This window comes from Mastigoproctus giganteus, chromosome 3 (assembly GCF_048544385.1).
Source record: "Mastigoproctus giganteus isolate SK-2022 chromosome 3, ASM4854438v1, whole genome shotgun sequence".
NCBI classification, from domain to species: Eukaryota; Metazoa; Arthropoda; class Arachnida; order Uropygi; family Thelyphonidae; genus Mastigoproctus; species Mastigoproctus giganteus.
In genome coordinates this window covers 16,668,566-16,686,143 of record NC_143577.1, presented here as the reverse complement: position 1 = coordinate 16,686,143, position 17,578 = coordinate 16,668,566, and the positions used below count along the sequence as shown (strand labels likewise).

At 36.6% G+C, this 17,578-nt stretch overlaps 1 protein-coding gene across 5 annotated transcripts in view; it reads right to left on the bottom strand.

Annotated features, from left to right (window-relative positions):
* Window positions 1-17,578, bottom strand: part of LOC150087743 (exonuclease mut-7 homolog) — a 146,862-nt gene that overhangs the window by 21,129 nt on the left and 108,155 nt on the right. For 4 of the 5 annotated variants that reach the window (XM_090370113.1, XM_090370116.1, XM_090370114.1 and 1 more), the window contains 2 exons: window positions 11,697-11,876; window positions 7,250-7,303 (listed from right to left, as the gene is read on the bottom strand). In XM_090370113.1, the coding sequence (XP_090226239.1) occupies window positions 7,250-7,303; window positions 11,697-11,876 (234 nt within the window). The remainder of the gene's footprint in view (window positions 1-7,249; window positions 7,304-11,696; window positions 11,877-17,578) is intronic. The other variant, XM_090370115.1, reaches the window with a different exon arrangement.

Genomic DNA, 17,578 nt, shown 5'->3' with positions numbered 1-17,578 from the left:
GTTTAAAAACAATCATACATCAAATGAGGATGATGAACATCTAGGAATAATTCAACAATCACTCAGGTATGAGAATCTACAATTCAGATTCCGTTGACTGCTTTGCATGCATGATCTGGCACACTCATTATGACAATGTGCATCCCCATTCTGCCCTCTCAGTACTCGAATGTCTGGTGACACATAGCATTACTATGTTACCACATACTTCCTACTCCCAACCAAGGGCCGACCGGCTAGCCGGGTGGGTAAAGTGCCTGCCCGGCAACCCAAAGGTCGCGGGTTCGATTCCCGCCTCGGGCTTGGATCAAAGTACTGCAAAAACCTCGGGAGGTACACTATGGCCACAGAACCCAGGCGCCAACAACTACCAAAAAAAAACTCCCAACCAAGGGCAGATTCAGGCATGGCTAATAGGGCTTTAGCTCATGGCCCCTCGAGTCCGGGAGTCCAAATACCTAACTTTTATTTTTTTTTGTGTTGGAGCATTAATTTGTAAAATGTTTTTTTATTTATTATTTACAGTAAGTACAGATACTCTAGACATTTGAATTTTTAAATGATTAACAGTTATTACAACCTTGAAGCAGCTTTGCAACCAAAATCCTTTACAAATCGTGATGTATTCACAATTAGAATATTAGTGGATATTGCACTTGCTCTTACACAACCCTGGTAGAACTAAGCTTCTAATTTTCATAGTTTAACAATGTTTTAAAATATCTTTCTAAAATATTATGTATTGACACCGTGATTGTTATCTTTGCTAAGAATAATGAATGGAATATTAGTATTAGTAATGGCCACATGGTGCAAGGAAGCCTAAGACTTATGCTGCACTAGCCAAATAAAAGAAAGAATAAATAGTGAAATTATAGTAATCTTATAATACCGTGATAAATCTGACTAAAAAATGAATAGCAAATGCTTAAAAAACAGTACTCACCTTGTATAAATCTGCAATAAATTTATTGGTAGATCGTGGCTAAATTTAGGTTGGAAGAAGCATTAAAAAGAACTAAGGTGGAGAATGGGGTGAAAATATTTTAAACAGATTTTAAAATGAGCGCAAGGAAGTAGAAGTGCAGATCTCCAATCCTTGGTTGTCATAAAGAGGTTCAAGGACGCGAATGAAGAAATGAAAAAAAGAGAAGCCTGGTGGTGCCAATAGTTGTTATGAGGGACTTTCGTTGAATAAACCGTCATCAGTTGGCAAATGGGAGAGAAGTGAGCGCGTGTTGTATTTAAAGTTTATCTATACTCTCGTGATGCTCTTTTTGACATGTGGGAACTTTAGCCGCGAGAGGTTCCAAGCCAGTGAGAGGTTGAAGGGAAGTTTAGCGTTAATAATATTGAGATCGGAATGGTGTCGGTACCATTTGATGGTAACAGCTTCATATTGAAGAATTCTGTAGCTCGATCTAAGTTTAATAATGGTGATGGCAGAGTCAACAAGGGGGGGGGGGTTGCGGGTTTGAGTGTGGGTTGTTAACTCAGTGCAGGATTGACTTGTCCTGAAACTGTTGAAGTGGTAGTATGCGCGGGTATTGGAAGTTGTGGAGGAACCGAATTTGTTGGTAGTGCATCCGATGTAACAGGTGTCGCAGTTTGGTTGGCATTTTATGAGATATATTATATTATTGAGATCATTGATGGTTTATTTGTGTGTATCTTTATAAGAATTAAATAGGGAACCTAGTTTATTGTAAGTATAGAAGGTGAGGGAGATGTCGGTATCTTTGAATATACGCCGGAATTGTGCTGCGAGTTCACTATGGTAAGGGAGAACTATGCGAGTATTTGTCTTGTTACTGTGTTTAAAACGGTGGATATTGTGTGTTGGATGAGTTGAGGGGGGTAGCTTGTGGCTATGAATTTATCAGTAAGGTATTGAAGTTCATTGTGTAGATTGTTTTGTGAAGAGCTGAATTTGATAGTGTTATAGATTTGGTTGTGTAGGACGGCTTTTTTGGTACTAAGGGGATGATGTGAAGTGAAATGTAGATATTTACCGATGTGCGTGTTTTTCCATGTATTAATAACCCCACCAGAAAAATATTCGCATAGCTCTCCCTTACCATAGTGAACTCGCAGCACAATTCCAGCGCATATTCAAAGATATCGACATCTCCCTCACCTTCTCTACTTACAATAAACTAGGTTCCCTATTTAATTCTTATAAAGATACACACAAATATCCCATCAATGATCTCAATAATATAATATATCTCATAAAATGCCAACCAAACTGCGACACCTGTTACATCGGCAGCACTACCACCAAATTCGGTTCCTCCACAACTTCCAATACCAGCGCATACTACCACTTCAACAGTTTCAGGACAAGTCAATTCTGCACTGAGCTAACAACCCACGCTCAAACCCACAACCACATCCCCCTTATTGACTCTGCCATCACCATTATTAAACTTAGATCGAGCTACAGAATTCTTCAATATGAAGCCCTTACCATCGAATGGTACCGACACCATTCCGGTCTCAATATTATTAACGCTAAATTTCCCTTCAACCTCTCACCGGCTCGGAACCTCTTGCGGCTAAAGTTCCCACATGTCAAAAAGAGCATCACGAGAGTATAGATAAACTTTAAATACAACACACGCTCACTTCTCTCCCATTTGCTAACTGATGACTATTTATTCAATGAAAGCCCCTCGTAACGACTATTGGCACCACCAGTCTTCTCTTTTTTTCATTTCTTCATTCGCGTCCTTTAACCTCTTTATGACAACCAAGGATTAGAGATCTGCACTTCTACTTCCTTGCGCTCATTTTAAAATCTGTTTAAAATATTTTCACCCCATTCTCCACCTTAGTTCTTTTTAATGCTTCTTCCAACCTAAATTTAGCCACCATCTACCAATAAATTTACTGCAGATTTATACAAGGTGAGTACCGTTTTTTAAGCATTTGCTATTCATTTTTTGTAAGAAAGAATAAAATATTAATAAAAAATAAAATACTATAAATAATTAATAAATAATAAACGAAAAGGAAATAGACAACCTATATGTTTCCCTCCACCCCTATGTAACTATCCAGCTGACTTTTTTGAATTTCCTCAACCACCCATATAAGTAACTTATTCCAGTAATTTATAACTTGCTGGCTAAAATAAAACTTCCTGCATTCCAGTCTAAACATCTGCCCCCCCTTTGTAACTTGAATTTATAGCCCCTAGTTGTAGAATCATTTATAACCATGAAAATTTTGCCCTCAATTCATTTTACTTATGCTTCTCAGAGCCTTAAACACCCCCAATCAAGTCTCCTCTAAGGTGCCTAGTTTCCAAGCGGCGCAACCCACATATCTGAAGGTGGTTTTTGCGGATCTCACCAGGCGAGTTACCCATCTCTGGACCCTTTCAAGGAGGTCGATGTCTTTTTATTGGTGCAGTCTCCATACTTGAACGCAGTATTCCAGGTGTGGTTTAACAATAGCCTTATATAATGGGATTATGATGTTCTTATCTCTACTAGCAATTGTTCAATAAATCATCGATAGGATACCATGGGCCTTCCTCGTAAACTGTTTACAATGCTTGGAGAACTTCATGTCTGACTGTATCGTAACTCCCAAGTCTCTTTCACTACTGAGTTTAGTTCAACTCCACCAAGTGTATCAAGTTATTTTGATTACTGTTTCCCCAGGTCAAGACCTTACACTTTTCTGACCATCCCTGAAATCTATCTAGGTCACCCTGAAGAAGCTCTGCTTGGCGATGATCATTAATTTATCTACCAACCTTTACATCTGCAAATTTAGACATCACTCCCTCTATTTCTTGATCGATGTCATTTATGAAAATCAAAAACAACAGTGATCCCAAGACTGATCCTTGGGGAACCCCACTTCTTACATTAATCCAATATGAGGAATAACCATTTATCACAATCCTCTGCCTCCTACCCTGAAGCCATCCTGCTATCCATCTAAGGATTTTCCACGTGATTCCAACCTGTTGCAGCTTATAAAGTAATTGCTCATGTGGAACTGAGTCAAATGCTTTGCTGAAATCAAAATAAACAATGTCAAAATTATTCCCTAAATCCAGCTCATGAGTGAACCTTTCAAAATAGCTAACCAGATTTGTTAAACATGATGTTCCCTTTAAAAAACCATGCTGCATATCCTCCAGAATTTCATTTCTATCTAAATGATCCTGAATTCCACCCTTGATCATTGCCTCCATAATTTTCCCTACTACTGAAGTTAAACAGACAAGTCGGTAATTTCCCATTTCTCTTAGAACTGTCCCTTATGTATGGGAGATACATTGGCACTTTTCCAATCCAACAGAATCTCTCCTGAGTCTAGTGATGCTCTCATAATTAGCCTTAATGGCTCAATGCACTCAGTTGCCACTTCCCTTAAAATTATAGGCTATATGCCATCAACCCCAGGAGCATTACTCGCTGTAGGCTTGAAAGTTTTCTCATTAAATAATCATGTGAAATTTCAGTATCATTAATTACATATTTTTCAACTTCACTCCTAGAAACCTCATTGACAGAGGTTTTTTTCCCTGTAAATATTAATGCAAAGTAATTGTTGAGTTCATCTTCAACATCAGCTGGGGTATCTAATACTGTCCTATGTCCATTACATAAGGGTCTGATCTGGTTTGTCCTACTCTTCTTTGCATTTAAGTATGTGAAGAATTCCTTATCCCCACTCTTTGCCAGTGATTTCTCATAATCTATCTTTGCCAGCCTAACCTTTTTTTTTTTGCGGCACTATTACAGATAAATTTGTAGCTGTTAGGCTTCAGTACTTTTTATTGCTCTGTAACTTTTACATGCTGTCTTTTTCTGCTCAAGTAATCTGGCAACTTCCATATTCATCCAACTTGGAATCCTTCTCGTGGAGTATTTTTTTAATGGTATAAGGCTTCTATGATTAATGTTTTAAAGGTATACCATAATTCAATTGTATTCGCTCTGTGAGATATCTACTCAGTTAATAGTGGCCATATAGTACCTTAAGCCATTGTAATTTCCTTTCCAGAAATTATAACCCATTCCTTTGCCTTTAATTACTGCTACCGCTCTCATCATCATCCACTGTAGAACTCCATGATCACTTCTTGCTACTGGTTCCTATACTGCCAACCCTATTATGTCATCTGGTTCATGAGTGGTGATGATCAGGTCCAGAGTATTCTTTTTCCTAGTACAGGTAGCCCTCAATTTACACGAGGATTAGGTTCCTATGGGAACAAGCGCATATGGAATCAGACAAATGAAATCCTTTATATTATTGAGTCAATGGGAGATCACAGTTTTTTTAGGTTCCAGGCACCAAATATTTTACCAGACATGCATCCCTTTATTCGGTTAAATTAAAAACTTTATAACATGATTGGCAAAAACTGCACATGGCTATCACTATTAATTATTATTTAATTTATTAATAACACAATTAATAAAAAATTGTTAGTGTAATAAATTTCCAACATGTGTAAATGGTGTAAACAACAACCAACTGAATGCTTGACTGCATGGATCTTTATCACCCGCATCCACGAGTGGCTACTTTGAGGGCGGGAAGCTTTCTTGTCTCTAATTGGCTATGACACAGACATGCTAATCGCTGATTGGCTCAGATTGTCCTTGATTATGTGAAGAGTGCATGATACCTAGTACAGTATGATGCCGATAAATTTTGTTTACTGATTTTAAACTTTCAATTTATAAAAAAATTGCAAAAAAAAAAAAAAAATAATAATAATAATAAAATAAATAAAAATGGTCTTGTGGTTAGTGACCGGTGCTATTGCGAATCAGTGCAAAACAAGGGCTATCTGTACTTTTCCTGACATGTTGATACAAATAGCAATCATCTAGTTGATTTAAAAATTTTGTCCCCCATGTGGAGTTTCCTTCCCATTTGCTTCAATCAATTAGAGGCAAATTAAAATCACCCATAATAAGACATTCATGCTTACTTGCCCATTCCATTTGCATGTAGAAGCTCTCATCAATCTTCACAGTCACCTGGCCTGTAGATTACTTCCACTTTCATTATACCTTTGCTTCCAACTATCTCACACCATACAGATTCTAAACTAGTGATTAGTGAGAGAGGAGCTAATAGCTCCTCTTAATTGACTGATTATATTATTCAGGAAGCGACCACAATGATTTTACTGATTGTGTCATGCCCATTATACTAATACCTAAAAGGAGCCCAGGAAGAACACCAGTCCTGGGCCCCTAAGAACTTAGATCCTACTCTACTCCCAACAACCCCATTTGATTTCTTCTTTTCTAAACTTAAAACTCAATTTAAAGGTAGGAAATTTGACAATAGGAAGGAAATTGTCAAAAACACAATGAGAATACTCAGAGCTATTCATAAAAGAGGATCTGGGCATTCTTTAATAACTGGCAGCATTGTTGGAATAATGCTATTCAAACGAAGGACACTAATTTTAATGGGATATATTATATAGTAGATAAGTAATTCTGTTTGTTTGTAACTGAATCAGTCTCATAAATTTTTGATAGGCCTTCTTTCATTAATCTCCCCAAATGTATACAAACAGCAGGCAGCATAGATCAGTGGTTATCATAAATTAGTGGTACTCACTACTAAACTATGAAATGTAGTCCCCACCACACACCCTTAAGCATTATCAATCTATTAAACTATAAATTGGCCATTTTGTACTTTAGTAGACAGATCTTGTGTGGGGGGTTATACATTTATGTATACTAACTGGTGGAGTTAAGTGCATTTAGGCAGTGCCACATTTTGTGCAATATCATGTGTCACAAGTTGCTGGGAATGGCAAGTAATCATGTATGCCACTTTCCTAAGAAATTCTCAGTTGCACAGAATTGCATGTGTTGCCCATTCCAAGTATGAATCTTCTTGAAACTTTATGGGTAACACTAAGTTCTTTACAATTTATTTCTGTGTAATAATTAATTATATTGTAAGTTAGGTTTTATTATTATTATTTTTATTACTGAAATTTATCACTGTATTAAAGCATTGCAAACCTCAAAGAACAATTGTTGATAATGTTTCAACCAGAGCTACTGCATCAAAATATGCTGCTTGAGGTAAGACTATAAAGTGCCACCCAAGATCAACACATACACAACATGGCAACAATTGTACATTTTAATTTATGTTTTTAAATAGCAAGTACAAAAAATGAGTATATTTTATTAATAGCACAAAACAAGTTAAACTGTTTTTAAAACTAATTCCATCTTACCTTGTTAAATGGGGCACCACTTGTTAAAATAACTCTAGTATCCTTTTGGGCAACCTATAAAGATGAAATTGATTGAGTTCTTTGAGATTTTTAATCTATTCAAAACCATTATAATAAGCAGAAATCACATCTTATTTTCTGAGGCTAATGCAATAAAGTCACTCACTCACAAGCTAACCATATATGTCACATAAATTGCATATAAGGATGAGCACTGATACCATTTTCTGTATATGTAGTTATTATTATTATTATTAGTAGTAGTAGAGACATACGATGCAAGAAAGCAAGCTTATGCAGCATCAGCCAAAACAAAAACCCCGTTTCACTCCTTCATTCGTTCCAAATGCCTGTCCAGCTCAGCCTTAAATTTATTTAGGCTACTAATAAATAAATTTTCTGATTGTACTCCGGGAGGACCAAACGGTCAGAGGAGTTCACAAGATAGACAGAATACAAGAAACATCACCGTATTTAGCAGTTACAGGCTTGAACTCTGGTCATTCAAGGAATGTTTATTTATGCACCCGCGTGCCTCACCACTTGGCTATGGCAGCTATCAATAGCTTCCACAACAAAAGATGGAAGCTTGTTCCACCAATCAACTACCCGCTGGCTAAAGGCAAATTTCCACACCTCTATTCACAAATATCTTTCCTCAATTTGAAACTGTGCCCCTCAGGTTCTTAGTCTGAGCAAGAGGAAAATCCCATCGGCATTCAGCTTGCTCAACCCATTCCAAGGCCTTATACACCTCAATCAGATCACCTCGCAGGGACCTAATCTCCAGGCGCTGCAATTTGCAGAACTTAAGCCTTTCTTGGTAAGGGCACCCCCTTTGTTCCCCTCACCAATCTTGTTGCCCTTCTTTATATTCGTTCTAGCAACTCTACATCCTTCCTAAAATGAAGCCTCCAGACCTGTACACAGTACTCTAGGTGTGGCCTGACCATTGCCTTGTATAACGGGATAATTACCTCCCTGTCTCTGCTAGAAAAATTTCTATATATCATTGACAAGACTCCATGACCTGCCCTGGCAGCCCATTTGCACTGCTCAGTGAACTTCATATTTGACTGCACAATTAGGCCCCCCCCAGGTCCTTTTCACTTTCCACTTCCCTGAGTGCAGTACCACACAGTTGGTACGTTTCTCTTCGGTTACTGCTACCTATATGTGGTACTTTGCATTTGTCAACGTTAAACTTCAGGTGCAACTTCTCAGCCCATTGGCCCAACTTATCTACATCCACTTGGAGTAGCATACTGTCTTTACTGTCATTAACAACCCTGCCAACCTTTGTATCATCTGCAAACTTGCACATTAAACCTGATATACCTTCATCAATATCATTGATAGATATACAAAACAACAATGGGCCCAACACCGAATCTTGGGGGACTCCAGTAATAACATTTGTCCATGAAGAGCAGTGTCCATTGATTACCACTCTGTCGTCTCCCACTCAACCATCCCTTTATCCATTGTAGGAACTTACCCGTAATGCCATACCTCTCCAATTTGTACAGCAGTCTTCCATGTGCAACAGTATCAAAAGCTTTCCTGAAATCCAAGTACAGTAGACTCTCGATTTTCCGGGATAGATGATAAAAAAAAATTCCCGGATAATCCAAAAATACATCACGTCCCCGACATACGTAAGGGATACGTTACAGGACTTCTTACGTAAGTCGAGTTTTACGAACTCGAGAATGACTAATATAATATTGCTACTATATCCTTGATATGCCAAAATTACAAAAACCACATAATTCTCAGAAGAATGAAGAAAAATAGTTACATATTTTTAATTAGTTCAATTAAATTATCTGAGGACAGCGGTGAAGTAGCCGGAGTGGCACATCATCATTCTTCTCTTTCTTGGTGATCCTTTCCTACTTCCTTGCACCGTATGGCTAATAATAATAATAAGAAGAAGAAAAGAAACCATAAAAGGAAGAATAAACGCATGTTATTGTACTGTAAAATCTGATATGTATTGTGTAGACCATTGGTTATTATAGTTGACTTCATTGGTGCCGATCCCTTCGAAGCTTCTCGTATACTGTCTAACGTAACGTAAGTCCAAAGCTACGTTAGCCTTGGACTTACTGTATCGAAAAATGTTCAGCAACCTACATAAAAAGTATGGCGATTGATAAAAAACAAAAACTTACCACACTTGCGTGTCCAATACGATGCTTCCCTTTATTTTTTACAATGTCGTGTATGGTTTCGTTACCGACATTATAATGGTCATTAGAGACTTAACAGTGAACCGTTTTCAAACATTTGAATAATTTTGAGTTTTTGTTTTATTGAAAGCACAACTCTTGTGTTTGCCCATCATATACACGATTTCTAACAAAAAAAAAAAAAAAAAAAAAAAATCCCAATATCCTTGACATAAATAACGAAACAAAATTTGTCCTTTTGCGGTGCGACAAACGCAATAATCGACACGACAGACTAAAACAAACTAAACATTTGCATTACAACGATACTTACTAAACAAATTAAACTAAAGGTAATAGGTACACTAATCTTCCAATGATGACTTATAATGGCATTTCTTGTTGTTTATTTACAACTAGCAAAACATCTGCTTATACCTATTCTAGTTATTACTTGAATTTTATGATTTCTGGTTGATTTTTTTTTTTTAATTTGGTGTCTTGAAGTGTCCCAGTTAATCCGATCCTGGTAAAGCGAGTCTGCTGTATATGATATCAAAATTATTTTTAGCATTCAGTTCTTTTGTGACCACATCATAGTATCCAATCAAATTGGTCAGACAAGACCTCCCTTTAACAAACCCATGCTGTCTTAACTATTACTGCAGTCTTGTCTAGATGATCCTGCAATGCTTCTTTAACCAGTGATTCCATTATTTTCTCCGAAACACAAGTTAAACTAACACATCTGTAGTTACTTGTGTCACCTTTTTAACCCCCTTTGTGAATTGGTGTGCACACCTCTAGTCCATGGGGACCTCCCCTGAGTCCAAGGAAGCTCTCATAATTATGGCTAAGGGTTTGCTTGCTTCCTTTGCTGTCTCCTTTAATATAACTGGATAGATCCTGTCCACCCCAGGTGCCTTTTTTTATCTTTAACTTCAACAATTTCTCTTCCACTTTGCTCTCAGTTATTACAAAATCACTTAGCTCCCTGTTAGTGTTTGATAAACTTCTGGCACTCCCCTCATTGAAAAACTCCTCATGTATGAATGTAGATGCAAAATACTCATTCAGTTTATCAGCTACCTGAGCATGATCATCAATAGTCAAACCCATCTATGTTAAGTGGACCAATCAGATTCATCCCCTTCCTTTTAGAGTTTACATAAGTAAAGAACTCTTTGCTGTTTTTCTTTGCATCCTTTGCCAAAGATTTCTCGTAATCTGCCTTCGCCTACCTAACCTCCTTTGTGACTTGATTACAGACTAGTTTATACCTGCCATAGGCTTCAGTGTCACCTGATACTTTATATGCATCCCATACATTCTTCTTCTCTGCCACGGGCCTTATTAATTCATCTGACATCCATTTAGGCCTAAACCTTGAACAGTATTTCTTAGTTGGAATGAAAAGTCTAGTAGACTCCAAAATTAAGTCCCAGAAGGCTCCCCATTTAGAATTCAACGATGGTAATATCATCAGTTGATCCCATTGTACAGAATTTAAAAACTGAGACCCCTGTGGTCACCTTTACGAAAGCAAAAGCTTTCCCCTTTAGCCTTGATGGTAGTTACATCTTTAAGTAATTCCCACGGCCTATAACACACACCTACTCTCATTTTTCCTTTCCCAGTGCTTATTTCACACCAAACAGACTTAACATTGCATTGTCCATCAACATCATTTGGATGCACTTCCTTAGATTTCATGTGTTTCTTAACTAACAGCATAACTTTTCCTCCCTTCCTGTCCTGTCTATCCTTCCTGTACACATTGTACTCCCCAAATTATGAGCAGTGCACATTCTTTGCATGCAGCAAAAGTTGGAATGCAAAGTTTTTTTCAACTTGATACTAGTACCAGCATCAAATAAACAATATTCTTTGAAGTTTTATTACTAGATCAAATACAAATACAAGACAGTACTATTACAATACACTTTTCAAAAACAATCTGTAATGAATAGCATCACAGCAGATTCACAATTTTATTCTCCAATGAAATTCAGATCTCTGTATACAACCGAAAAATGTAACTATGGAAAACAAGAAATAAACATCATTAAAATCCACATGGTGTACTGGGTTTTCTTTATTCATTTACTTGTGTGAAGCACTTCATGTCATTCTCTCTCAACACATTTTTCAATTTTTCCCAAACAGTTTTCATAACGACATAAGCTACACAAGAAATTACTAGAGTAACTTAAACTACCACTGAACTCAGTTTACAATGCAACAATAAAAGAAATTAAACTATTATACTAAACCATTGCTGCTCTGTCGTGGTCATCACAGTCTTCTAAAATAACAGTATCTACTCCTAATATCCTAAGGCATTTTCCCACTCCTTGAAGCATTGTGTCTACCACAACTTTAAAATCTGTAGCAAGTACTGGTGGAAAGTTAGTATTATCAGTTTCTTGAATAGCAGGTATTGTTTTTAAGCACTGAATGAAAAAAAAAAGAAAAAGAAAAGAATACATATAGCAAAAGTTTTATTTTAAAAAAGAAAATTTTATAAATTTTATATAACCTTCATGCTCAACATAATGTTTTTATTTCAAGTAATGATTATGTTTAACCTTATTCCAGATCTATTTACGGATTTTTGCTTATTTAGGAGGTTCCATCCCTATATGCTCAAAAGGAAATTTTTCTTACAATGATTATGATTATACTTTACCATAAAAAATTATCAAAGTAAACAATGACACATCAAATACTGCTGTGGGAGAGTTATTCAGGGGCTGGGTACAGCTTGCCATCACTTGACTTAATTTTAGTTGACAAAGCTAGATTAAAACATAGTTGATGTTTTAGTTGTCAACAACTAAAACATAGTTTTAGCTGATGACAAAGCTGGATTAGAACATAAGGAAGATGAACCTAGACTGTTAACAAGCTTATTTTACCAAAATAGTAACAGCTTGCTATTCCAAAGTAGAGCAAAAATTATAAGAATGCATACACTGACAAGTACACAAATTATGTTTTCATTTTGGATAAAATGAATGCAGAGAAGATAAATATAGAATTTTCATGCAAAGATATGTCTGCATTTTTTAAATATTTTTGGTGTGTATATATTTTAAATTTGACTGCAAACATTTTTAAAATTTTTATGGTACTTTATCTAATTACTGCATTCCTCCTAGGCGCCTCCGTAGCCAGGTGGGAAGGAACAGCAGTAGTGCGTAGCACACGCTTCTTGATTAGACTGGGGTTCGAACCCATCACCACCAAATACGGAGGATGCGGAAAAGTCAGGGAACGACCACCGCATATTCCCGGAGCAATATGGCCTTAGTTGCTAATGCTCCTAAAATCCAAAAAAAAAATAACAAAAAACTGCATTCCTTTCTAGATCTACTTTGCAGCCAATTATATCACATGAAAAAAAATTCAAAGGCTGTTGCACCATTTTTATAAACAGTAAGTACTACAGAACCAATAGTAAGTAGCACTGTGCTTGGGCTGAAGATGAAACTTTGTTGACATTAGACTTGAATTTCTGTAGATTGCAATTTTCAGGAAACGTGTGCAAAGGGAGGTTGTTCCAGAAAACAAAACTTGAAGGGGTAAATGAGGAAGAAGAAAAGTTGATTCTGTGAGTTTGAAGTTGGGCAGTTGACTGGTTGTGGCATTTGTTTGAATTGGTTTCAGGTGGGGGGGGGAGAATTATAGAAGATAATTCAGAAGAGACTGAGGAATGCACCTTATACAATCTTTGATATTCAGTTATGTTGTTTGTTTGTTATTTGGAGCATTAGCAACTTAGGCCATATTGCTCCGGGATATGCGGTGGTCATTCCCTGACCTTTCCGCAACCTCCGTATTTGGTGGTGACGGGCTCGAACCCCGGTCTAATCAAGAAGCGTGCTATGCACTGCTGCTCCTTCCCACCTGGCTATGGAGGCGCCTGATATTCAGTTATACTAGATTCTATTCCTATGTCATAAATGGAAACAACAAATGAATATTTAGTGTTTCCTAATGTTTTCATAATACTTTTATGAAGCTTCTAAATTGCATAATGTTAACTGTAACATCAGAAATGTCTTGTGGAGGACCTGACTAGCTGCACCATGGAGTCAACCTTGTTCAGGAGTTAAAAGATGGTCAAGTTTAATTTCTATTTTATTAGAAAGGTTACTACCATATTCAATCAGGAGTAATGATACTGACCTCTAGACTTACCATTTGGAATGAATGAAGTTCCCTGAACTTGTATATGATGACAAACAGACTATACTTTTATTTTGTATGGAATATGTCAATTTTAAATAATATATACGTAATTTATTTGAAAATTGTAAACACTAATGATTTTGTGCAAGGGTAAACCATCTGCAAATTTTTTTAATGTTTTCTAATTTGTTAATAAATTTGATCACAACTTATTCCTCTTGAATTCTGAGAAGCAGAAACAAATGTGAAACCAGTAGAAAGTTTTGGATAGTAGTATCAGCCAATTTTCTTTAAAACACTTACCTAAAAGGCTTGCAATACTTATGTAATATGTTTATAATGCTTATAATATGATGATAAGCTTGGCAAAGAAACAAATTATTGCTATTGGCAATGGTAGACACATTTCAACAAACCACATTAATATTAAGAAGGATATTAAAATCTAAGTAGATGTAAAAGATAACTGCTATTATAACTGGATATCAAAATTCATTAGCTGTTGTTGTTGTTTTGTTTGGAGATTTTGGCACAAGGGCCTGAAGGGCCATACTGTGCCCATTCATGATTTACTTATGACTAAGTCTACATGTTATTACGATCACAGACAATTATACAAATTTATGTTGTTGTTATTTTGGTTTTTAGGAGCATTAGCAACTAAGGCCATATTGCTCCGGGAATATGCGGTGGTCATTCCCTTGACCTTTCCGCATCCTCCGTATTTGGTGGTGACGGGCTTGAACCCCGGTCTAATCAAGAAGCGTGTGCTACGCACTGCTGCTCCTTCCCACCTGGCTACAGAGGCGTCCCACACAACACCAACAAATTTATGCATTTCAAATAGTTAAACAGCTAAAGCTGCGTAACTATTTGAAATGCAAATTCTTCTCTTCAAAATCTGAATCATTGCCAAGGATATGTGATAAAGTTAAGAGTTCCTGCAAGTTGGACAGGGAGCTAAAGCTGAACTTTCAGATAGTTGAGGACATTCAGTGAGGATACGTTTTATTGTTAGCTAGGACTGGCAGAAAGAATAATGAAGAGGGTTCTCCCCCATAAGCAAATACAGGTGAGTTGGATGGGAATGATTGATGCAGAGTCTTGCCCGAATCACTTTTTCTTGCCTGCTTCTCCTGAAACTAGATGCTCACAGCTATTATCCTCTTTTTTATCTATAGTTTATTACTGATTTGAGTTTGCCAAAGTTGAAACCATTGTTTCCTATATGGTGTTTTAATAATATATTTGTAGTCAGTGCAGGGCACTTTCAGTTAACAGGAAGAGTATCCCAGTGTTGGGATGTTTAGTAGTGTCATCTGCACATTCATTACCTGTGATGCTGATGTGACCAAGGATCCAGCAGAAGGTGACCTTCTGGTTGGATGCTTGACAGTGACATAATCTAGTTAGGATCTCTAAGAATGGGATGAGAGAAAGAAAAAGTAGATTGAATGGCAGTGAATTGCAATTAAGGAGTCTGTATATATATCAGAGATTGTGTGATATGGTGGTTATTTGTGTTCCTTAGAGCTAGTTTTATTGTGTACAATTCTGCAGTATAGATACTGCATTAATAGTATTCAGCATATAGTGCAAGGAAACACAGGCTTTGGCTGACTGGCAAAAAAAACCAAAAAAAAAAAAAAAAACCCAATTAAGTAGATAAGAAAACACAAATTATATGCTTCCCTTCACACACAAGTATGTATCTAGTTGACCACTGAATTTATTCAAACTGTCAGCCTCAACTACCTGCGAGGAAAACTTGTTCCACCGATCAATGAGTCACTGGCTAAAAGAAAGCAATCAACAAGAAGATACTGACAACCACTGAGAAGGTGGAAGAAACTGTTGCAGCACCTACAGCTGCATCTGTTTTGGTGTTATCAGTATAGATGTGGACTTTTTCTGAGTTCTCAGCAGTTACACGAACGTGCTTCATGTAGCTGCTGAAAGTTGGTGTTTGCTAGGGAGCATTTTCCCCATCTCAGAGAGAAACTGCCACAAAGAAGTGAGAATTGAGTCCACCAAAATTCAGGAGTAGCAACGTCTTGGAAGGTATGCTGGAAGTTAATGTGCCAACTGAGCATAAGCTCTTGCAATCAAAGCCCTCTAGGGCAGTTTTCATTAGGTTTATTGTGGTATAGCATGGAATGTTGAGGATCAAACAGGTACTGCCAGCTGGGATGAGATGGAACACTTTTAATTTTTGTTCCATAGTTACATAGTAGAGATTTTCTCCTGAAATGCAGTGGGGCCACAGCCTGTATATTTGTCTCACTATACAGGCTGTGGGTTGGAGATGTTCTGAAAGTTTCCACAGCTATCCTAAGGTCACTATACTGGATTGTATTCAGATGTAATACAGAATTTTTCCTAGTGGAGTCATAGGTGATTCTAATCAAAGCGGGACTGAATTAAGGTTATATAGAGATGTAAGAAGGAGAGACTATCAGTACTTCAGGAAATAGTGGAGACAGCTCTTAGGACATTCAATTTTTTAAGATAAATCGTCTGAAGGTAAGCTATATGAGTTGCAAAATTTAAGTTTATCTAAATATAAGTCCAATGAATAAAAATTACTGGTAAGAGGAATCAGATTGTTTTTTAAATATATTTCTGGATCTGGATGTAGTTTGTGTTTTTTATATAAATGAATTACAATGGATTTCTTTTCTGCTAGGATTCTGTGATTCTATTTTGGCTATGGAAATTTGATGTTGCCTTTCAATGGTATTCATAGTTTGTGATTGACAAGAGATAATGAGATCATCAGCAAACATGTACAATTTAAATGTATTTGGTACATTAGAATCTGATGAAATTAGAAATTAGAAAATTAGAATCTGATGAAAGCAATAGAAAAAAAATTACGTAATACGAAGTGATATAATACTAAGTAAAAAGATACTGCCACACAACATACAACCTTGGTGTCATTTTCCAAGAACAAATCGTCAAGATTGCAAGTAAAGATGACAGTATCTGGCTTGCATCCATTTCCCCAACAACAGTGATGTCACTGGCTGTAGTAGATGCATTTCTGGAGGTCTAAGAGAAAACTTTCTCTGCTGCTGGAATCAAATCACTGCAGCATTGGTGGGAAAAGGTGTACTTACTCCAAAGAGGACTGTGTTAAAAAGTAACATGTTACCAGACTTCTCAAATAAACCCTTTATACTTGGGCCATGAAACCTTTTCAAATGTTCTTCATATAATGTTACAAGCTGTAAGAATCAAGGCTGTCAGATATAACAGTGCTTATTTAAAATAATAATTAAAATGATGAAAATGAATTTCTGCAGAATGGGATTAAGATATGTTGCAGTGGGCTTGCAAACTTCCAGTTGGAGATTACTGAATTACACAACCAAACAAAGAACACTATCCCCACAATTACATGATGAAAATGTGCCAAATGCATTTTTGCATAACAGGCATAAGAAAATACATAAAATATATGAGGGGGTCAAGGTAGGCCTATTGCAGCTTCCTTTATAAGTTGGGGCTTACTGCATTACACAATACAAATTTTTTCAGCTGCGAGTTTTGTAACAATGTTAATCTAATATTAATTCAGCTAATGCTTCACATACTCTACAAAACTCTTCACTATATAGAAAGGGGTTGCGACCATTTCCATTCTATGTGAAACAGTCCTCTAATGGAAGAGCTTTTTTTTTTTAAAAAAAAACATTAAGATCACACAAATTAATATGCAAATTTTGCATAAATTAATACACAAATCAAAGGTGAATTTTGTCAAGGATATGCAGCACTGGCTGAATTAAGATTAGATTTGTATTAGACAATCAAACAAAAACCCCATCCTCACACAATTCCTATCACTGTTCATACAAATGCTAAGCAACAAAGTGAAATCATAAAATTAAGGTGCAAATATTATCAAACATGAATAAACATGCTGTTTTTAGAAGCAAAAACTTTCTTTTGTGTT